At 36.7% G+C, this 24,586-nt stretch overlaps 1 protein-coding gene across 3 annotated transcripts in view; it reads right to left on the minus strand.

Annotated features, from left to right (window-relative positions):
- Positions 1 to 16,427, minus strand: part of LOC127941513 (SH3 and PX domain-containing protein 2B) — a 33,725-nt gene extending 17,298 nt beyond the window's left edge. For 2 of the 3 annotated variants that reach the window (XM_052536597.1, XM_052536596.1), the window contains exons 1-4: positions 16,122 to 16,414; positions 11,067 to 11,147; positions 2,055 to 2,130; positions 478 to 554 (exon numbers count right to left, since the gene is read on the minus strand). In XM_052536597.1, coding sequence (XP_052392557.1) covers positions 478 to 554; positions 2,055 to 2,130; positions 11,067 to 11,147; positions 16,122 to 16,193 — 306 coding nt within the window. In that variant the 5' untranslated portion in view covers positions 16,194 to 16,414. Of the gene's footprint in view, positions 1 to 477; positions 555 to 2,054; positions 2,131 to 11,066; positions 11,148 to 16,121 lie in introns of all 3 variants that reach the window. The other variant, XM_052536595.1, reaches the window with a different exon arrangement.
- Between the last annotated feature and the right edge of the window lie 8,159 nt (positions 16,428 to 24,586).

Here is a 24,586-nt window from a genome sequence, read left to right on the forward strand (position 1 = left end):
GTTTACCCAATAGGATTTCAACACCCCAGGTTGCCAGTTGTTGGAAAACACAAAGCACTGCAACCGTTGAAACCAGCAAAAAAAAAAAAAAACGGAGTCAGAGGTTGCAGATTCATCCCGACCTAAAAAGCCTTATGTCTAGAGTCTTATTAAAACCTGAATAAATCCGCTCATCTCCTAACAGTTGAACTCATTCCTGTTACATGTCCTCAATCTGGCAACCTGTGGGAATGTCAAGCCCGAGAACGAGCTGGTGGAGAACAACTCTTTAATGATATGAATTTGGACTGCAATATGCATTTCAACCACTAGCTGTCCAAATACATACTGCATCTTTAAAATATATTAAAATAGAAAACATTTTAAATTGAAATTATATTTAATAATATTGCTGGCAGCATTGGTGAAGGTAAGTATCCCATCTAAAAAAATGTAACTATGATGTAGATCGATAAACAATGGACGTTTTTAACTTACCCTACAGTACTCGTTTATGGGTTTCAGGCGTTTCATGGCCACGTCTCTAATGTGGCTTCTTCTGAACAGAATCTTTCCTGTTAGGAAATAAAGACAAACGTCATCACAAACACACCCTGCATTCGCCAGCATCTTCATTCTCAAATTTAGCACCCTACACAGGGTTTCAAAAACAATTTGGGGAAACTTTAGGGAATGTGTCTTTAGGCTTTACAACCATTTTACCAGATTCTGGAAGGGAAGACCTCAAGCATGAAACTTGCCTAAACAAAGTGTGTGGCCCAAAAAAACAATACCAAGAAATGAACACAAACGAGTTTGCTGATTCATATCCTGCTGAAATAAAACCATATACTGGTGTCCATTTCAGCTGAAAGAAGTAAAAAATTAAATAATAACGTCAAATGTGGGAAAATAACTAGACTATCCCACCCAAAGGCCTGAGTCATGGATCTTTTAGCAGCGGGACATTCAGAGAAACGAGCACCTGTTGTGTGTGATGTGTTGGGTTACTGCCCTGTATTTATAACCCTGCTCACACTTTATTAACAGCCACAGCAGATGATCCAGTGACAAATGACCGTTTTTATATCTGGTATTTACATGTGGTTCCTGTGCTCAGATTTTGAGGCAAGGGTCTTTCTAATCATGTAAACAGGATCATATAACTGTAAAAGTGTTAACACATTATTTTTTATCTCAACTGAAGCAATTATTGTTCAACTGGAATTTAAAATGACCGAAGGTCTGTTCTCACCCAGACAAATATTTGATTTAACAGGTATTTTAATTTGAATGAACTGCTGTTAATGCACTCGTTCAGAGACACATGCATTTCTTTTATGGAAATATTTGTAGTTTTAATAGTGTTCATCTCGTAACCACTGCATGTGAATGAATCTGGCCAGCTGAAAGTTGCGTAGTGCTTTGTGGAGCCGTTCTTTAGTGTCTGTTCTTGTGCCTTTCCCATGTTTAGTTTCTGTGTCCATCGACTGGTTCTGTAGTTTTATTTGTTAATGGTTGCCCTTGATTGTCTCCCCGGGTGTTTCTTATAATCTGGTCACCCGGTCTGTAAATACACCCTTGTGTTTCCTTGAGTTCCTCTGTCAGACGCTGAATGTATGTGAATGTACATGCTCTGTTGGTTATTTATGAGAAAAAAATACAAGTTTATAGACTGGAGATGTAATCCTTTTCTGAAGGGTCACTGTTCTGAATCTTTCTGATTTTAATGGACAAATGGTACAATGCAATCACATCTTTGTGTTTACAGTGCTCACTAATGAACGTTGAGTGGTGTACATGATGCTCAGCTAATTACAGGGGTTTCTGTGTAGATTCTAGACAAAGTGCTGTGTCAGACTCTGGTTAAACGGTTGTAAAGTGCTGGTATATAAGACACCGTTCGAGTGTTGGCAGACTGTCTGATCCACTAGCAAACAAACTTCCAGGCTTCTTAATTACAGCCAGGTGTTCATTCTAAACGAAGAGCGTTTTGTGCCAAAAATGAACTGAGCAGAGTTTCTGTAGACTATGAACTGTGTGCATAGAAAGGGGCGTTCTGGAATGATGTTTACCTGGTAAAAAGGGAATGATTCTGCGTTTCGGATCCTTCTGTCCACCTTCCACAGGGAATTTATCCAGAAGCTCCATCTGGAGAACAATAATATAGAAACGTTTAACATCAATATGAAATGACAACTCATTTTACTTCTGTAGCGTAACACTTCTGAGGAAAAACTAGATAGAAACAAAAGTAGGGCAGGACTTGAATTCATCATTCAGGAATTGCCTGGAGAATGAAAAAGCAAAACTAAATGTGATTTTGCAGTACAGCACCAGCGTTTGCGGATTATAATCCATTCAACAAATGCTCGCTCCCTCTCCTTCCTGATCTGTATGCGTGGCCTGCTCAACACAGAAATAGTGGAAACTTTTATACCCTACACCTCCCTCCGTTTATACTCCAGTCCTGGATGCCCCATAACGTTCAGTCGCAGCTATACATCATACACTACACATTTTCCTCCCATCTGTGCAGTTTTGGTTCCAAGCCCTTATTCCAGTCCAAAAGCATCTGTGGACCAATTAAATCACACCTGTGCCTTTCCAAAGTGTAGCGTTTAAGTAGTGCATTTTACACATTCATTCACTAATGACTATAGCAGAGCTTGAAGTCATCAGCTGATCAATGTTTTCACGTACAGCAGTTCTATAGTCCTAAAGGCCCAACACTTTACCCATAATGCAATACTAACACAGAGCTAACAAGTCATTTTCAACCCAAGCTCACTGTGGTGACATTTCTGCCACATTTTTGAAACATTTTACAGCTCCTTCCAATAGTAACTCTGTAATTCAAACAGATGAACCTGAATCTGGCAATGTTTTATTTAATTGGTTCTTGTTCTTGTTAGTGGCGCTATGTTCTATTGCATTGGAAAGAAATGTTTCACCAACACGAACCTTGTCCTTAAATCTTACCTACAGTGTTAACAACAACAAATGAGAGATAAAAACACATTTGTTAAAGCAACTGTGCCTTTTCAGTTTGCTTCTACAAGTCATTGATCGCTCTGCAATGCAAGTGCAATGTTGTACCGGGTGCACTACCGAGCACGTTTACTATATCAGAAAACCCATGTGATGCAAATGTCAAAATGTATTAGTTAACAAAACGTACACTTCGATACTATGTTGTGACCTCAAAACACTTGTATTGTGAATGGAATCACACAAAAATAAGTGTTTATTAATAGATAATCTCCCCTTGTAATCTAAATTCCACAAAAAATGAACATTTTACACTTCATTAGTATTAATTTCAGCAAGAAACTTCTGTGAAATGTATGTATAGGTGTGTTTAGGAGTTTAGAAAAAATAATTGCTTTTTGGAATGAGTCTGGATTGGTCGTTTTTGGTCATATAATTATGTTGCGTAATAAATTTTGCTCATGAATGTAATGTTGAATGAGTCGCAAAAGGCTGAGGGGAACTGCATCATGTAATGTGTCCAGTCTGGATGTGCAATTAAATAAATGACATTAGTATTATCTATGGAACAAATAAAAGCAACAGATGTAATAAAAAAAATAAATAAATAAAAAACTCCCTGGTCTTTAACATACAAGTTTGCTGTAAACACCAAAGGAATGCACACATTAAAACGTTAATGGTGCCTTAGTTCTCGCCCTGTCTGTCTGTTTTGAGACTATCGATGAAGCAAAGGGATACGTCATTCTGCCAGACAAAGCTTTTACTGTTGTCGGCTCATTTATTAAGCTGATGAACAATGTCTTCTACTGTGACTCAGCACCATCAGAAGGACGGCACACAGATAAAACTCTTCATTTCCTCTTCTGCTCAAACAAATGAGCTGCTTGGGTCCATAACAAAGAAGTGTCTGCATTTTCTGAGATTTCATTTTTTAGCTCCACATAACTTTTATAAAACTTGACAGCTTCATAATGCAAAGGAACTCGCAGTCCAGTGGTCTCCAATACAATGTACGTGGGCATTTAAAAGACCAGTGCACCAGTGAGTTACATAACCTCCATATTAATGGTACATAATTTTACAAACGTAAAGTATGCAAACTACCAGTCAAACTTTGGACACATCCACTCATACTTCATTACAGTTTTCCACATTTTAGAATAATTGCAAGGTCATCAAAACAAAAGAAAGTACAGAATTTATGTAATGGTCCAAATATTTAAAAGACAAAGTTGAATATTGCCAGCTATTTTGTACATTTAAACTCAAACATTTCTATATGATGCAGATGTTTGTAATAATGAATTGAATCAGTTTTTTGAATGGTTCAAATTGAAGAACCAATAATTATTCTTAGCTGTTGATAACACCGAATCTGCCATCACTAGGGTGACCACCTGCTAATAAGCCCAAGGGGGGACAAGGGGTATGTTTCTGAGGGACAATGTGGGACACTGCCTTGCGCGGCGGGGTCCCCACCCCATGGGCAGATAGTGGTTTACTATATTTCTAGCACATACCACCTTACATGGTATATTAATAATGCCCTATTCCCCTAAACATGTGTAATTGCTGATGTATGCTCATGACAGAATTGACAGATGCACTTCCACTTACGATTTACTTTAGCTATTTCATTTATTTTTCATTACATTTTATCCACTTTAAATTAATTATAATATAAAATTATAGGATTAAAATGTATTGTAGTTGCTCAACACCACATGAACAGTAAAAAAAAAAGTCTAAACTCACAACTCCAGAGGTTCACGGGACGAGAAGGGGGAGAAAGGATGGTGAACTTGCTTGATAGTATATAGGCACGCGCATGAGAAAAAAAAAGCTGTTTGAAACAGGACACACCTTCTCTTTTTTAATTGATGATGGCGGTGCCTCACTTTCTCAATTTTTCGAATTGGAAAGCGTGCATCTAAAAGTTCCTTCCCAGTGTGTCTGGTATGTACGTTCATGCGCTGTAATGACAACAATGAAAAAGTTGACAACAACCTAGTCAGCAGTTCAACTGAGGGGTGGGCGTGGCAACAGTAGCGTGCTGAACTGTCAAGTAATGTTCGTTTGGCTGCCTGGGGCTCGAGGATGTAGAGCGACCAACTTTTTTTGAGCAAGCATTGATTATGCGTGACACAGTCTCAATTTGTGGGAAACATGAATTGGGCTTCAAACGCTGTGCGCGCACGCGCTACGCGGGACGGGTGGTCACCCTAGCCATCATTTTCTGACCAACAAACCAAACAGGAGAGTAGATTAACGACGGTGGACTTGAACTTGAAAAATGGTTTGCATTGACTTCTTTCCTTCTGATGTTCATCCGTGTTTATTTCATGCGATGAGAAAACAGCAGTTAAGAAAGCATCTGATCACCGTGATGTGGATGTTTGCACAATATCTGCACTCTGTAAAACTTTTTCATTTGCATTAAATGCGGATTACACCTAGCTTTCAAATCTCATTCATTTTTGGTTCTTGTGGATTGTATTCATTTAATCCTATGGATTATTTTTGACACTTTCACAGTATCAACCTTTTTTGTGGAAAGCAGTTGTCATCATTCTGCTACACACCTCATGTTGTGGCCCACTGAAGAAGGAAAGTCCTACAGGTTTGGAATGACATGAAAGTGGGAAAATTATGATTTTGGGTGAACTAAAACAACTAAAACACAGGGTCTCATTCACGTACCAAGCTGAAGCTCGAGCGCTTCTTTAGACCTGGTGTTTTCAAGAAAAGACAGCAAATCAGCCCTTAATCAGAGCCACAGCAATGAATGTGAGGAACTGAGAAGAGAGCAAGTAAAAGCGGCCAAGAACGCGACTCCAGTCAATGTCTTTTACAGGATTAGTTGACTTCTTTATGATAAAACCATACAATCAGCCCTTCCTCTGCTGAGCACAGAGAAAGCCTCCAGCATGACAGCCGTCTGTCTGACGTGATGAGTAGACACGGGTCTCTCTGGAATCCATGAACGCTAATCACATCCATATGTCTGAGAGCCACGCCTGAGCCCGTGTTCAGCTCAACTTCAGCCGTTTGGAAACCTAAGCTCAGTATGATCTAAAAAACACATACTTTAACATTTGTTTTTGGACAAATAGTATTTGTCTATATGAACATCTTTGGTTGTTTCAAAGGTTGTCTAGATTCTGAGCTGGAAACTCGAAAATGTATATTAAATTAATAATAATAATAAATAAATAAATAAAACCTCACATAACTCCCTTCCCTATTTGTGGCATTGCATAGTCTTGATACCATTATTCTATAATGAGCTGGTCCATACTTTTCACTTCTAGTGTCCCATGTGGAAAATACTTGTACTTAACTATACTGCATGTGCACCTGTAGTGTACTTAAATTCTTAAAAGTAAGCTATATATATATTTTAAAAGTAATTGCAGATAATATATTATTAATGATCTGAAAGGCCACTTTCATCTCTCTTGCACTTTTTTTATAATTTCGAATTTACGTTTTACTGTAAACACATTTTTCACGCTTTAAAGTACACTTTTTATATGCTGGCTAACATATTCATGTAAAGTACTGTAGTGTTTACTGAATATTACATTTAAAGTTACTATATTTTAAATCCTTAACGTGTAATTACAAGTATATTTAAATTAGGGCTGTACAAAAAATCTAATTCGATTTTATTGCGCATCTCGTCAGTAAAGGCGCCCTGTGATTAGAAGTACATCTCCAGCACGTACATTCAGATGAGGGTTGCCAGGTTTTCAAAACTAATCCTGCCCACTTGCTTCTAAAAATTAGTCCAAAACTAGCCCAATCGCGTTTCCGGGAGGTTCCCCAATAAAAATTGTGTCCCGGGGTTAAAATACACGTTTTTTTTTTGGTAGGGTTGCCTTAGTAAAATCTGCAGTTTAGGGGCTAAATATTACGTTATTGGTATTGGGGTCACTTCAACCTGCGGACATGGAAAAACAACCGTGGACTTGGCAACACTGGTTCAGGTGGAGCGGCATTTACTACACAGAGCCATAGTCCACCGACAAGCTACACAAAATCGCTTTCAAAATCAACAAAGAATCGCCTGCGATTTTTACATCGATTTTGTGTGGATTCTCTGTGAACTATGGCTTTGTGTAGTAAAGGCCAACCAGTGTTGCCAAGTCTAATGTTGTTCTCATGTCCACGGTTTGAAGCGACCCCAAATCAAATAATGTGATGGTTAGCCCCTAAAATGCAAATTTTACCAAGGGAACCCGGCCAAAAATTAGTATTTTATTGCCCGGAACGACACACAATTGTGCTAGTTTTGAGAACTAATTGGGCAGGTTTTGTTTTGAAGACCTGGCAACCCTGATCTGAATGCACGTGCTGGAGATATACTACTAATCACAGGAGTGCCTTAAATACAAAACAAGTTTCAATAAAGAAAGAAATATTTAAAATGTATATAAATAGCACACAATATTCAAACCTGCATCACAAAATGTCTTATAAGCCATATCAGCCATTCTCAAGCTGTGGGATTTTAATATTTTGATGTTAAATTATACTTTAATCCTATGGTACAGGTACATATTAATAACTAGAAGAGACAATATTTTTTTATTGATTACATTTTTTGTTACCATTGTTGCTTGTCAGTATTCAGCGGTGTACTTTAGCCATATTTTAAAGGACATTACATATAAAGGTTATGTCTTATGGCTTATGTTCTACAGAAATGGGTCAAAAAAGCATTGAATAAGTGTTAACTGCATATACTATTAACTATAATAAATTTTCATTTAAGGGTCATATGATGCTGCTAAAAAGAAACTTATTTAGTGTAATGAAATGTGTTTAAGGTAAACAGATAAGGTAAAAACACATTATTTTTGCACATAATGTACATTACTGTTTCTCCTCTATGTCCCGCCTTCTAAAACACTTTGATTTTTACAAAGCTCATTGGTCTGAAAAGCGAGGTATGCTCTGATTGGTCAGCTATCCAGTCCGTAGTGATTGGCCGAATACCTCAAGCGTGTGATGGAAATGTTACGCCCCTTAACATATCGCGATGCCCTGTGACGAGACATAAACATTAAAACCCATTATAAATGTGATATAAACATGATTTCTAGTCGTGTCCTCTTTTGGAAGACCAAACAAAGTAGTTTTGCTTTCACACTGAAACACACAGTGTCTATATGACATGGCGGCGGCGGCAACAATAATACTACGAGTATAAAAGGTATGCCTTCTTTCTTTGTGTTAACCTCTGGGCAGCATTTTGCAAATCTTCCCATGTACTGACGTAGAGATGTAGGGGTGTGTTTGAATGAGTCATTTCAGGGGGTGTGGACGAGTGTTAACTATAAAGAATATCTCTGGGTTTGAGACTTTCGTCTTTGCAACTTTACAGATCTTCTTAATGCACCAAGAGCTTGTAACACTCCAAAGAGAAAGGAAAAATTGAAAATCGCATCATATGACTCCTTTAAATAGTAAATAACATGCAGCTAAATGTGTCCTAAATAATTACATTCAGTTACACTTAGGTAAATTATTTTAAAGTATATGATTTCCATTAGTAAATAAAATAGTATGTTATGAAAGAGTAATTGAACTAAAATAAAATCACTTCACTGCTATGCCATCAATCAAATACTAGTAAAAACTCGCAATCCCAAAACTCATGGAGGAAAGGCTGCGTTCCTCTCTTTTGAAAAGATATTCTCCGATCTCTAAACCCGCCGAAACTCTGAAACAGCATGACCAAATTCTGACGGCTGCGTCATAAGATCCGCTTTACTACTGAAACACTTTAGAGGTCAAGTAGTTGCTCTAGTAGTGACGTGAATACGACGTAGCGAGCGGAGGGAAAAGAACGAAACAACAATGGAGGACAAACTCATCATCAAATTCAGCTGTATGTGCATACCCGGAGCTGTATGATACTTCTTCATACTTTACAGAAACAGGAATAAAAAATGATCTTGCTTGTTATATTTTATCTTGAACAACTAAAGAGACATCAGAGCCAGCGGCACACATCAGAAGGTCTAGCCGAGGTGAGGCTGCTCTCGGCGGATACATGATAATCGAGCTCCCGCTGATCGAGTGGAGCTGACCGTCTCTGAAAATCGGTGAAACACATTTTTAAATAGACGCTGTCTTTATAAATAAACCGTATATTTGAGTTTAAAACAACTACATTCTCGCCTGAAATACTTTTAAAACTACATTTCATGACACGATAACAGTACTATTTTGAAACTTATCCAAATAAAAATGGTGGTTGAAAATGCTGCGTGAACTAGCAGAAGCCCCCCATGACGCAAATTCGCGTATGTGATTTCACGCGCGAATGAAGAATATAAACTCAAAATGTTCAAGCTTCCAACTATGCGCGAATAGCATGATTTTTTTGGGCAAGTCTGGTGTGAACGCAACGTAAGAACATTTTTATAGAACTGATTTTATTTCATGAAAGAGCAATTTGTTCAGTAAACTACTGTTTAATATCTATATGTTTAGTTTCCCCCCTGCTGTACCGAAAATGTACCGAACAGTGCAGTATAATATGCAGTATTTTAGTATATTGCTAATTATGACAAAGATTATGTTGGGTCCTTCGTTTTCTATAAAAATTTATACATAAATAAGAAGTTACAGTGAGGCACTTACAATTAAATGAGGCAAATTTTGGGGAGAATTGTGAAGTTTAGTATTTTATTAAAGCAGTTAATTCTTCTGTTAAAATGTTGTTGTTATTATTATTATTATTATTATTATTAGAGATTTAAAGCTGTAAAAAAAAGCAATCACAGCATTTATTGTCAATTGGGGGTTAAATTTTAATGGTGATGAAGAAATAGAATGTATAAGTTAGTAAATAACTTAATTTAACAAAGATTCCTTCACTTAGGTTTGTGTGTGTGTGTTTTTTTATATCTTAAAAAAAAATATATATAATAACATAACAATAATACAAACTCACAAACAATGCAAATTTTGCTTTAAATTAATATTGATGCACACCTCTAAGAAATATCATAACAAATATTATTCAGAAATATTAAAATATTTTCCTTAAAAGTCCATTACAGAAAACCTTTACTGAGCTATGGGTTCACTATTTGTAGAGGTTGTATATCTGCATATGTTTCACATTTCTGTGGATCTGCCCAGAAGAGAAAAGCTCCAGTGACATTTTCAGCAAGCGGTGGCAGAGTTCCCTGCGGAGATTTCTGACCATTTCTACAAATGGTGAACAGCTTCAGTTGTGCGGAGTGCTTCTAATAATAGTGGGTTTCCATTCTAAACTGTTTGCAAGGTTTTGGCTGCCATAGAGAGGAAGATTCAGCACAACTGAACACCGTCATCAAACAGGAAGTCCAGATAAATTTGGACTCACAAGCCTTGAAGTTCGGCTTTGAACGGTCTAATTTGTTTTAACAGGTGATCTCAACTCAAATGTTGGTAGAACATCAGAAAATCTGATTACTTTTCAGCAAGTGTTATTTCTAGGAAACTGCACAACTGCTGAAGTTTGTGGCTTAGTGGTTAGAGAGTTAGACTCCTAACCCTAAGGTTGGGGGTTCGAGTCTTGGGCTGGCAATACCACGACTTAGGAGCTGTGCAATCAGTCATAATTTGTTTTCGATTTGGTCCTATGAAAATATAATAATTTAGATTAAATGATTATTCTGCCCTATTATGCCCCCTTTCCAGCTGTGCGCTTTTGCTCCTCCATTCACATGCAAATCAGTAAAATCATGTAACATGGTTTTTGCTAAATGGAACATGCTTGATTTTTTAAAGTTGATTAAATGTATTCCTGTTTTTAAAAGTGTGAAAGAAAACTTGTGCTTTTCTCCAGGAGGATTTCTGTGCATGCGCTCAGAGATGGAATATGTCTGTGAAATGCATGTTGATTTCTCCGACGGCTAAGCTTTCAGTTCTGCACATGACACCAAACTCAAGGCTTGGCATTACTTCATCAAGGTTTCCTTGGCGAACCACGTCCATGCTGGTTAGATTCTCCATTAAGCCTGAAGGATGCTGTTATTTGGATTCAGATTTTCATCATCACATTATTATACTGCAACTAGCATAAAACTCACCTGAAGGTCGAAAAATTTACTGTAGCGCCTGAAAATGATCTCAGTGCTGCCATCAGACCAAGCCACTTTGATAATGTAAACCTAGAGTAAAAAAGAAAGTAAGTAAGTGTTAACCCAGATTTACAGTTATGTACACTTTACAAAACTCATTCAATTAAGATAAAGACTACGATAAATAAGCTTCAGAATGGATGCAGAAGCAACATAAATGTGTCCTAAATGTGTCTCTAATGACCTGATTATCTGATATGATCTATATCCATGTGGACACTTCCCATAACACCCGATGTACTTGCTAATGTACATCATTAGAAGAATGGCATCTACGCTAATATTAGTCTGTTTCTCTCTTATTCCGAGGTCACCGTAGCCACCAGATCCAGTCTGTGCCCAGATCAGAGGATCACTGCAGTCACCCGGATCCAGTACGTATCCAGACCAGATGGTGGATCAGCACCTACAGATGACAGTTGCCCTGTGAATACCTTGACGGTCATCGACACACAAGACCACGAGTACCAGATGAGTCCTCTGCTCAATCTGACCTGTGCTGAGCTGAAACAACGAATCGATTTAATCGATTAAAATCGATTATTAAAATAGTTGTCAACTAATTTAGTAATCGATTCGTCGCTAAATAAATTTGATTTGCCATAAGCGGCTCATTTCGTGCATATTTCAAATCTGCGGTGACCAAAGTGTGGCAGTAATGAGCCACCGGAGGTTTTACTCAGCCAGTACAGCAGGTGAAGTAGCGAATAGCCAATAGCTGGCCTCGTTTTATGTCACGTGCTTCCCGAACAGCGTCTCTGCAGCATTCAGCGGGAAGTGGGAGTACTTTACTTTGAGCCTTTAAAATGAAGAGTAACCTGTAAACTCTGCACTACTGAACTGTTTAAGGGGCCGTTCACATATCGTGTCTTTTGCGTGCTCAAGTTCGTTATTTCCTATGTAGGCGCGCAGTATGCACTCTCATAATGGAAGCGACGCGTTCGCGACACGCACGCGGTGCGATGCGCCCGTTTTTCCAGGCGCGTCCACACCGCATCCATTTATCCTTTGCTGAAATTTCCGGGTCTTCATGGAGAGGGCACGTCATGGAGAGAGCACGTCATGGTTGCTTAGCAAAGGCAGACGCCTCAGGGGCGCTTCTGCCCGAGCGCTTTGGAAAGAAGGAGAAAGCGACGCGACTAGCGTTTTCCACGCGTTTTTAGGTGCGATATGTGAACGGCCCCTAAGAATTTTATTTGTGCAGATTCTCCAGTACAAGGTTGTTTGCAAATGTTTAGTCGTAAAAGCTGATAACATTGCTTTTTAACAGTTAACATTTAAAGCTTTACAAAATGTTATGTGATCAGTTTGTCGTTTACCAGTTCATAATTCAGACTTGCAGCCTAATTATGACTGAATGAGAGAGGTAAAATGCACTTCTTTTCTAAGTATTCACTGCTCTTTTTCACACAGCAGGTTTTTTGTGTGTGTCCCATTTTTTTTTTTCTGGACAACCTTCTGATGGATTTTACTTTAAATTGTGAGTTCAATTCAGGTTTCATGCCATTGGCACTTTTTTTCGAAGGATTGTTTACAATTTCACAGCATAAGCTATAAAGCTTTTTCCCAGTAAATAATAAAATACAATGCACTGCAATTTTATTCTGTTTTATCCTTATACTTCGTGAAAATATGTTCTCAAAGATTCCTTAAGCTTTGTTTGGGATGTTAAACTACTTTAGGAGCTCTAAGGACTGCCATGGTGAAAACAATATTTGAAATCTCCTTGTGAATTTTGCTAGAGTATGGGTCAGTGTTTTGATTGCAGAAGAGTTCGACAAAGGATTACTAACATAAAACAACTCCAGGTATATTTTTGATGAGGATATGACAATGCAAAATGGTTAAAATCTCTTAAAAATCTATGCTGAATGATAAAGACCCTTTATTAATAATTTACTTGGGGAAAAAATGGAAAAAACTAAAATATAAGTACATAAACCGATTAATCGATTAATCGTAAAAATAATCGACAGATTAATCGATTATCAAAATAATCGTTAGTTGCAGCCCTAAAACCACATCATGCTGGTTTCATCTGGTCAGAGGAGAACTGGCCCCCTGACTGAGACTGGTTTCTCCCAAGGTTTTTTCTCCATTTCTGTCCCCGATGGAGTTTTGGTTCCTTTGTCTTACTTAGTTGGAGACGTTTGACTGATTGCACAGACACTATTGGACGAGAGCTGAACTGGATGATGACATCACTGAATCATCAATGAACTGACTTTAGCTGATATATTGTCCTCCTGCATTATTAGCACACTGTTTTCCTGTTTAACACTGTAAAGCTGCTTTGACACAATCTGTATGGTATAAGACTAAAGGTGACTTGTCTTAGATATCAGCTTCAAAGCAAAAGCACTGAATTACTCAACAGGTCTAACAGGCATTTATCTGTCCTTAAACAGTTAAAATGTTGAGCATTCTGCCTGTTTACAGTGAGCCTGGTTTTTCCTCCTCTGTCTGTATTAGAGGGGGAAGGGAGGGTGTTTTCGTAGGAGAAAGGGTCTGTCTTCACTAATGACCTGTTTGTTTGAGCAATACAGCAATACTTTATTTTCTCTGAGAATATAATGGTGACCTCCCACACATCTCACATCAAGGCTCCTGTATTGATGAGTATTATTCAATCCAGTGTTTTATGGAGAATGTGCTGCAGGCTGTTAGTGATGTTTATAGTAATCGACTTGTATTCTGCCAGGAGAGCAACAGGATTTTCTCAGGATAACTGATGTCTATAATGACCCTACGACCTGGACCACACTTATTCTAGCTTCCTAGATCATACCATTCTGAGAAACGCTAGGAGGATGCCATCAGATTGAACACAACACACACTATCCAGCTGTTAGGAGTGACAACAATGCACAGTACATGTGATGTTTTGTTCTGAATGAATACTGTTCTGAATGAATACTGACTGGGAATGCAGCAAAACTAATACAGAAGCAAAACTGAGACTCATGATGTGGACATCATACCATCCTCTGTCCCTGAAGCTCAACATGCTACAGCAAACCAAGGTCTCCGGTTTGATTCCCAGGAACACACATACTTGCGAAATCTATAACTGAAAGCACTGTGTATATAAATTTCAGGGGGATTTTCCAGCCTCACTTTTGCTCAGATGGCATGCATTTCCCATTTCTGACAGTAGATGGTGATGTAAGTTTCCCTTAAAGCATACGTTACAGATCTTTCACATTGGAATAATATTATGTTATTATTTTAGGTCTAATATTATTAAAGGGCAAGTCAACAGCTGCTATCTATTACTGTCCTCAGCATGAGATGCACTGATTTTCATTTTAGCTTCTGTTACAGGTTTTATTTTCAGCATGCCACCTAGTAATAAGATATTTAAAAACTAACTGGCAAAGAGGGTGTTGGAAATATTTGAAATGGAAAAATGCTTTTCTTGAAACCCCATGGGGCCTGTAAATTGTATAAATAAATGTGTAGTCAATAAGTTAAACAGTTATTTTAGTTTGGATATTTTCAGTATTTTTACTCTTCATTTTAGATGATTTAAACCATATTTCAAAATATGTACATTCTTATTCAAATATCCCTCTGTTTATTTATTTATTTAACAAATCACACCATGAATTAATGTAAATATCTTCTATAACAAACAATGTTCATTAAAAAGGAATCTAAAATTTTACCATTGGGTTTTAAAAATTGTTAGTTCTGTGTAAGACCATGTTATTTTTTTAATAAATAACAATAAATAAATAGCATTTAAAATTAATCTCCCCCTAAAAGTTCTTAATATCATATCTTAACATTATATTTGAGCTGTTTTTTATTCTTAATATTTACAATGTAAGATTCTAATTCCACACCAATTATTGCCAAAGTCATATAGTTTTACAGCAATATAGAAAACAAATTATGACTGCGCTGTTTTAATGGTTTTAGCATAAATTAAATGAAATACAACAAATAAAAACCATCATTATAGTTTTTCTTTTTTCTCTCTATTTTCCATAAACTTTGCATTTGGGAGTGAAACATGACTGTGGCATATATTTGACAGGTTTAGTGAAATTCACCCTTATATCACGAAGTACAGAAAACAAAAAGATCTAAATATGGAGCGTAAATCAAACTCATGACCTTGAGCTAGTGGTTTGCAAGCTTTTAAATTATGTCAAGTGAGTGGTTTATAATTACATTTACTTTTTTTGTGGTAATACGCTGCTCCAGTTTAAAGTGTTAAAACACAAATGCACAATTACTGGTAATCACATCAGCTGAAACAAGCTGTTAATCAACTATCAGCATCGGCCTGGAAATGCAATGCATCACTACAGCTCAGACTCTAAATATCTTTACACTCCTGGTTTATACTCAATCTATGAAGCATATGCATGTACATGTAACAAAGCCGAAGCTACAGCTTCCCAAACAGCATTTAATAACAGATCCCAGGCCAGTGGAGAACAACCTCAGAGAGCTGCAGACTGGGGTTAAAGGGGTGTAGAAGGGTGTTTTAACTTTAAGGGTGTGGTGAACAGGACAAAAGGCATTGAGAAACACGGAGGAGTCACAGCAGCTCATCAGAGAACTCAAAATAAGTTAGTTAACACTCCACAGATGAAAACCACTCTCAAAACGTACAGAAATCTAACTTATGCTACAAATGTAAATACATGTGTGTGTGTGAAAGCTACTAATAGACTCCAGTGTTTTTGTTACATTGATGCAGATGTGAAAACATCTGGATTGATCCTGTTATTACAGTATGGATGATTTATAACCCACTGCTGTCTGCAGATTTTCCTGACACTTCTGCTGTTTAACACTTTACATTAGTTGAACAGATAAACTTGTGAAGTAGCAGCTCTTTTTGGTGTGTCGTGCTGATGTGTAACTTGATCCTTCTGAACACATCTCCAGCCTTTGTCCACACAAACCAGCCGAACAATCTCAAAAATACATCACTAAACCCTTTCATTAGGAAACGTTCTGTACAGATGTCAATCACGGGCAACTTACATAGTGTTTGTTGGGGTTTCTTCTCTTCTGCACGTCTTGAACAGTTACTTCTTGTACAGTCCTCCGTGGCATGTTGCAATAGTCTCAGACTAAAAACCGATTCAGTGTAGCGTTCAGTCTCTCGGCAGAAAATCTGATCAAGTTTTCCGCTTCGACTTCTGCTCATTCGGGTGTTTGTCTGTCCGTCTCTGCGGGTTTATGGTCCACGTCTGGTTTCCTGCAGTCTGGACCGAGAGAACTCCCAGCCTATCCCAGCTCACCGACTCTAATTTAATTAAAGCCCAACGCATTCGCACATCCTACTGTGGCAACGCGTGACTCATGAATATTAAATACGCACCGTGACGTTCGCCGAATAAACTTACCTGATTGGCTCAAAGTCAGATATTTGGCTGTTCACAAAACTCATTCAAGGCATCTACGCTAATCCAACAATTTTAAACTATTTGATCGCATTCTAGGGTTACGATTAGGCATAAATAATTAAATAAAAAATAAAAACATTGATAGGAAGATTTAAAAATTGTTACTTTTTAATAAAATATATCATCACGTTTTTATATTTAATGCTTAGAGTTTTACAACATTATTAATATACATTTGAATTTTTTTACACTATTAATTTAATTAATTTAATTTACACTAGCAACTGCAATTGGATTTATATTGTATTCATAAATTCACTGTTATCCCAGCGGTCACTCCTGTGACCATCAGCATGTTTACTCATTCCATGACCACACTCAACAAAACTAAACACATGTGAATGCATATTCTAATACTAGACACCCTAAAGATCATGTGTACCAAAAATATTTGTCATATATTTATAAGACACTTTATTAGCCTTTAGTTTTGGAGGTTTGATGCAGCCATCATCTTCTCGAGGTTTAAACAGGAAAGAAGATGCTCATCTGCACTAATCGTGTGAAACTGCACATACTTTATTTTTTCCGTATTTGCATGAAGTGCACTAAAACATCAGTCAGTTAGGTTTGTATTGTAATAACTGATGTATTAGTACCTGTTTAAATGTGAACAAGGGGTCACGAAAGAAATCCATTATTATAATATGTACATGAAAAATATAAAAATAATTGGTCACAACTATGGGACACATTCGTGCAGCAGCGAGCATCACGACAGTGAAAGGATTCTCAAGGTTGTAAATGTGAGAAATTGTTTAGGGCCCCATTCCTTTATTTTGCCTGGGACCCCCGAATCACTAAATCCCCCACTGATAGGGCCTGTAAATATTTATAACATTATTTAGATGAACGAAAGTTCACATATCTCTTCCATGCAAGTAAAGCTTCAGTCAGCCAATAAAAGCACCGTTTATTAGGAGACCGATGCTAGGAGCTTCAGTAAAAGTCTTATGGTGGGATGCTGTCATGTGGCCAGAACAAGGATGTCTTGATGTCTCCTCATTAAAACTACTAGTAATAATTTAATGAAAGATGTATTTGAAGCTCGTAGTCTGAGATGTCTATTTTCACATCATTTAAATATGAAAAAATAATAAAGTGAATCAGATTTTGTTGTAGTTGTTGTTTGCCCATTGTTCTGTAGCTTCATGGTGCCACCTCCTGGTACTTTATTTTTTCATGAAATTAATTTTCAATGAGATCATCTGGCTTTTCCAGGTCAGCCTCTTATCAAGTCAGCTGGTTTTCTATTCCTTCCACTGAACTTTCCTTTTTGTTGTTTTCTTATAATTTCCAAGGAAAATGAGAAACACTGCAAGAAGCAATATATGGATAGATTCTTTATGAGTATTTAAAATATAACTGTGTTACACTGTACTACCAAAAGGATACTGAGGCTCATTGCTTTTATATAATGATTATCACTTTATACAACTATTGAGAAAATAAAATATTGTACACGGAATAGATTTGAATAAAAGCTGTAGGTTCTAAATCAAATGTGGTGTCATTGATGTCAAAAACATCTGGTCACATGACTCATGGAAGCCTGATATTTAAATTAACGTAAAGATATTTTATGCTAAAAATAAATAAATAAATACATTTAGTTGTGTGGGCAACTTTTATGCTTCTTTTTGTCATTTTGGTGCTTAAAAAAACTATAAAGAACAGAAAATGTATTTAATGTTTATTTTAATAAGCATTCAAAATTCTTTGTTCTGTAAGTATTTCTACCAAATATTCACCACAGTGATTTAAAAAAGGAAAGAGAAGAATAATAATAAGAAAAAAACTCAATAAATAAATAAATAAAATCCTCAAGTATTCTAAGCCACAGCTATGCAGCTCTACATTTATACAAATATCAGTGCAAATATGAGATTTGGAGTTTAATTTGCAGTTCTGTCGAGGCTTTTGAGAAGTGTTTTTGACGTTTTTGAGAAGCATATACTATCACTTAACAACCTAGGAGCTCATGCTCAGGTTTATACTTTATCATAAAAAAATCTGTGTCTCTATGAATGAACGAAAAAAAAAAAAATGAATGGGATTTTCAAGTAGAACTACTCTTGTTTACTCTATAGTGTGTGTTTAAGTACAGCTGGAATACTGTATTCACTAGTCAGCATTCATGACAGGAATTGAATTATTGACCATAACAAAAAATGACAGGGCCTAACATAACATAAAAATATAGAGCTATGAAGATGGTTGAAGTTTAATTGTCTTCAGGCAGATTAGTCATTAAATATTTCCCCCCCAAGGAACAAGAATAATGAATTGGCTTAGATACAAATAATGTATCTAAACTTGGCAATCGAAGCCATACTGCGTTCTGGCAGATTTTCAGAATGAAATATTCTTTGCTTTTGTATGAACGCCTCAGAAAGAGCAGTGAGAGGACACGCTGTCTCAGACCTTTTCCAGCCCAAATAAAAAAGCATGTTTTATAAGCATTGTGAAGCCTAATGAACCTAAATGTCCCCCTCCATAACAAGCCTCTAACCTCATTTGAATAGTGTGTCTTGTTCGTTTTGGAGCTAAATGCTGTTAGCTTTCATTGTATGGAAAAGGTTAGCATTGGACATTCTTTTAAATTATAGTTTTTTTCTGTCTCATGGAAGAAACAAAGTAATAGAGGTTTGGAATAACACATATCACTGACGAACCAATGATCAGCTTGCTTGGAATTGATTTCAGCAATAATTAATAAATACTGAATTATTAAAAATGCTCATGACAAATTGCAATAATCTGTTGTCTAATGATCCATAACAGATATCTATTCTTGGTTTTGTTCAACAGCATGTTTGTAATTATGAAAGTCAGTAAGTGGAAAGACTCATTTATCCCAGCGTTATTCCTCAGTCAACCTTTAGTGGTCTCTAAAGCGTGTCCACTCCCAAGACTGAATCACACAATGCTTCGCTGTACATCCCATTATTTTCCTCTTTTTTCAAAAATAGTTTTTAGAGCATTATTTGGTATTCATGCCAGTTTTCCACAGAATTAAAAAAATTTTTTATTGTTGTTTCTGGGGTAAGTCTTCAGTGTATTGGCTGGAATATCTGAAGTAAGCATAACGTCTAGAATGTTTCACTGGAAGGTGAATAATGGCCACCCATTGAATGAAGTTGGAAATATTGTTGCTGCGACATTCATTTACCGAGCATCCAGACGCTGCTGAGACTGATGTTTAGAAGAATGTGTAAATATGTGCTGCACACTTTCCTCTCAATAACAAAATAAACACACATCGAACACGAGAGTGGTGAGAAAACAGCAGTTAAGAAAGCATCTGATCATAGCTTTCTGCATCATGTCAACAGATTAAGTAAAATTACAGCGTTATTTAATAGGCTATATAGATCTGACTATGTGAGACTATAGTTTAAATGAATCCCTTTATTTATATATATATATTAATTTTTTTGCATGTCATTAAAATGTACATTAAACATTCGTTTCATGTGTTACAGAACGGAAGAGAGGCTATCGGGAGCCATACACATCACATCCTTTTGAGTTCATCTGTAAGGTCATCAACTTCGAAATATCCTTTTTGCTTACCTTTTTACCCTTTGTCAGTGTATTTTACTCTTCAGAGAGAGAGAGAGAGAGAGAGAGAGAGAGAGGGTGTGTGTGTGTGTGTGTGTGTGTGTGTTTAAAGAGGAGAATTGTTTCTGCAGGGGGTTCTGGGAATGTTTTGCTGTAGGTGTATTAATTCAGAGAGGAAGATATTGTCTTTCTCTTGGACTCTAGGGGCTTTTGATGCTGCACAAACTGAATCTGAATACAGATGAGACACCTCTGCTGCACAGTTTAATGACTTTATGGTGAATGGGCTTTGATAGCACGTGTTTATTGCAGAAAGTCGTGCTCTATAATCAATATGGCATCCAGCGATGACATTGGAAGGGGTTGTGAAGTCAACCAGGGGGTGCTGAAGAGAGATGACACTTTAGTTAACCCAGATTAACTCGCCTGAGAGAGACTGTGACTCGACTCAAGAGCTCTACTTGATAAACATTTGTGCAAATGCAGCATGAAGATGTTGGATGAATCCCACCGAGGGGGTCACATGGCATTTCACTCAAGCTCCTGAGTTTGTCTGAATTGGCGAGAAGAGCGTGCAACGATGCTACAAGTGTTTCCTAGCAACAGTGTCCCATCGCCCTTCCTCCAACTGCAGCAATGCGCCACTTTCCACAGCTGTTTTGTCACAGCCTCTCCTGAAGAAAAGAATATAAATAGTATGTTTTATTCCAGTGAAACAAGCTCAGTTTTGTTCATATTTCATTCTGAAATGTGTCTGATCATAATTCAAAATGCAATGCATGTATTTTGGAGAGCTAAACTACCCTCTTCTAAGTTCAGTGTTTTCTGGAAAGTCGACTACTTTCATGGCAGCACGATAGTTTGAAGAGAATCCTGTTTTAGGTTCACTTAGAAATTGTTAGAATATATCATAAATAATTACAAATTGCCACTGAAAGGTTCTCTGTGGAATCAAACGTGGTTCTTCTATGGTATTGCTGTGAAAACCCCTTTTTGCAACCTTTATTTTTTAAGTGTAAGTGTGGTTGCAATGCGTCAGACAAGCGTTTCAAGTCTGCATGCTCATCAGATGAATGATTCTGAGCTAGAGTATAGCAGGGTATAACTAGATAGAAAAGACTAATACTCATCCAACTCATCCTTTTGCCTGGTCATTGTAGTATGAAAAGCTTCAGACATCAAACAGTGTTTCTGACAGGTCAGAATGAATTAGAAAATAATAATGTTTTGCAAATGTATGGCTGTTTGTGTGCATAAAACTTACTAAAATAATAAATGAACCTCAGTGAACACAAAAAAAGAAGGGATAAAAAGCGTGCCATGACCACTTTAAAATTAATTCACTGACATTATGTTTGAGGAAGTGACAATATTAAAGTATTTTTGACCACATAGTTATCAGTAATGAATAATATTTATGCTAAAATCTGCCTCACTAATTGATTCAATTGCTTAGTCAAGTCAAGTCAATATTTGCAGCTCATTTTACTTCTGAGGTATCTGATAAAAAAGTAGGACGTGTCTTGATTTTATCAATTGATAATTGACTTTAAAAAAAATGTGATTTTGCCAGAACCCCATTCTTTGAAATGCAGGCTCCCTTATTGACGTCACTTGAAAAGCTAATTAGACGGCATTTTGATGAGAAATTACAAAGACTAACATATATTTACTTTAGATTAGCATGCACATATGAATCATGCACATCATAACACCAGGAATGCATATTAAAGTAGACGTTTAAACAATCGATTTTGATTTCATGTTGACTTGGCAACATAGCCCTAAAGCAGAACAGAAGAGACCACAGATAATTTGCGTAGTTTTTCTTCTTTTATTTTTATACTTTCTCCTTAATGCATAGTAAACAATACAATAATCTTTTGTTTAACATTGTCTGACTGCAGCTGGGCAGTGGCATCATGTAGTCCTAAAAGACACAGACAGGGGGCGCCATTGCATTTTTAATCCAAACAGAAGTGTTTTGTATTCTTCAGAAGGTCCAGTTGCTGCTTTGAAGTGCTAACTTGCAGTCTATGCAGTCTTTTGACTTGCTTGATAAACATTTTGTGCCACACTGAAGCTATCCATATTTGTCCAATATGCACTGACAGAATTATCATCTGAGCCAAACGAGTTTGATTGTCCTAGCAGAGCTGTAATGTTATTTGTCACCTTCGAGAGTGAATAACTTTCTGAACTTAGGCTAAATGAATTAGATGCAACTATTTGTATTGCTCTTTTTCACCTCTGAGGATCCTCAGATATGTAATCTAGGTCACAGCCGAATGTTCTGGTAGATGTGTGGCTCACTGCAGGAGGTGAATGTCACATGAATCACAGTCAATCAGATATTGAGCACAGAGCGGGCAGACAGTCCTGATGGATCAGGTCTCTAGAGAGAATACGGATCCCAATCGAGACGAGCAGCACTTATCAGACAGCTTCTGATGAATGCCTGTTTGGAGCTGGTCAGTAGTAGCCAAGAAAACACTGTCAATACGAGTAAACGATGAGGACACCGGGACAAAACACTTGCAGCATTTTATTCATTCATGTCCATACAATTTGCATTACATTGGATTTATTCCCTTTTAACTGTAATATCCTGTCTTGTTAATTATGGCATATGCATTTAAATGTCAATTTTACCTAAATGCAACGTGTGTCCTTCATATTCATGTGCTGTTCTTATAAAATTATAATATTAGCATTAGAATAATGAATTATGCTATTTATTTTGTTTCTTTATGAGGATATCTTTTTGGACACTTTAAAGAGCAAAATACACGTATATGTGTCTATTCTCTCTCTTTATATAATAATTCATTACTAAAATATATATATATATATGTTTTGTCCCCAGTTAATGCATCAACATTGTTTTCATCTTTTTTCCATTTTGTTATAATGTTATAATTATAATGATTAAATTACAATGTGCGTGTGTGTAAATATAGTACTTTAATTTGACGTAGCACATTGCAACACTTTATAAGCATACAGAAATCATCTCACCTAACTGGAGAATGCATCTCTCATAGACCTTCTGGTTCTCTCACATTAATTTGTGTGTGTGAACCCGGTCAGCTCCGTCTCCTCCTCTCTGTGATCGTGTTAGACTGTACATCAGACTAATTCCCACAATCTGTGCTCTGCTTTAAAACACCATTCATTAACAGAGCACCTAATTACAGCAGTTGCATTATCTATAATTATTTTTTTCCGGCTTACTTCCCCGATAAAGGTTGCTCTGTGCAATAAGCAACTGGTTTTAAGATGATGTGAAGTTCACGTTAGATGTGAATATTCCACCAAAATATGTTTAAAATATGTCTTCATTCACATGTATTGTTTTTTTTTCAGATGCACCTGGGTATTTCTTGGGCTAGTTTAGAACATGCAACCACAATTATGGGAAAGACTAGTGACTAGTTACATTTTAAGCCATTTAAGTCATAACCATCAGAATTAAAACAAAAACTCTTGAAATATATATGTTTGTGTGCAATGAATCTAGAATAAAAGAAAGTTAGATTTATTTTATTAATTTATTTATAATTTATTAATGTGCATTTTGACTGATGAAGCTGCATTCATACTTGCTCTGAATTGTTCAGATACTTTTCATATCCTCTCCAGTTTAATAAAGAGCCAAGAGTCATTTCTGCTAGTTAATCTTGATATCATTTGGCAGTCAAACAGCACCATGGAAACAAGGCTGGGTCAAAACCTGAAGGCTTTTGTGAAACCCTGGTTGATGCAGTAAATCCATGCATCAGGCCTCTAGATGGCAGAAAGTCCACACTGATGCACTGCACCCAAACACCAGAATGAAACATTGAGTCTAATTACAGAGATCCCTCATGCGGAGAACATGATTGCTTAAATATTCTTCAGTAATAATTAAAAAAGCCTTGCTATTAATAATCTGTTCAATGCATGGTGTTGCTGCCAATACCAAATTGCATTTTGAAACTGTAACTGAATAAAAGTACTTCTATATGCATATCACGTCTGGTATTATTGAAGCATTGCAGATGTTTGTGATTTCATGCAATGCTCAACTTTAAAGATGGAGGTGGAAATCTGATGATGACCATGCTATTAACTGACATGCATGCACAGTGACACTCTTTGAGACACGGTAATGCGTTGTGTGAAAGTTATATGTCAACTAATGAAAGGCTAAACACATCCTCATTCTGACTAGATAAAGCATGGTAGTGGCATTTACGCAGAGGTCATAGAAGAGATTAGTAGTGGGAATATAAATAAAACCTTTTATCATGGCAATGATGATATAGTTGTTTATGATGGAAATTAAAAAACAGACACGATTGATATATGAAATAATACCTGTTTTGGGATAGAGAATAGTTAAAAAATAAGATGCACACCAAAAAGTGAGATTGTTTATAAAAAATAACATTAAATTGCAATACATTTGCTTCATTTGTGTACAATGTTCAATTG

Source organism: Carassius gibelio, chromosome A21, assembly GCF_023724105.1.
Source record: "Carassius gibelio isolate Cgi1373 ecotype wild population from Czech Republic chromosome A21, carGib1.2-hapl.c, whole genome shotgun sequence".
Classification (NCBI taxonomy): domain Eukaryota; kingdom Metazoa; phylum Chordata; class Actinopteri; order Cypriniformes; family Cyprinidae; genus Carassius; species Carassius gibelio.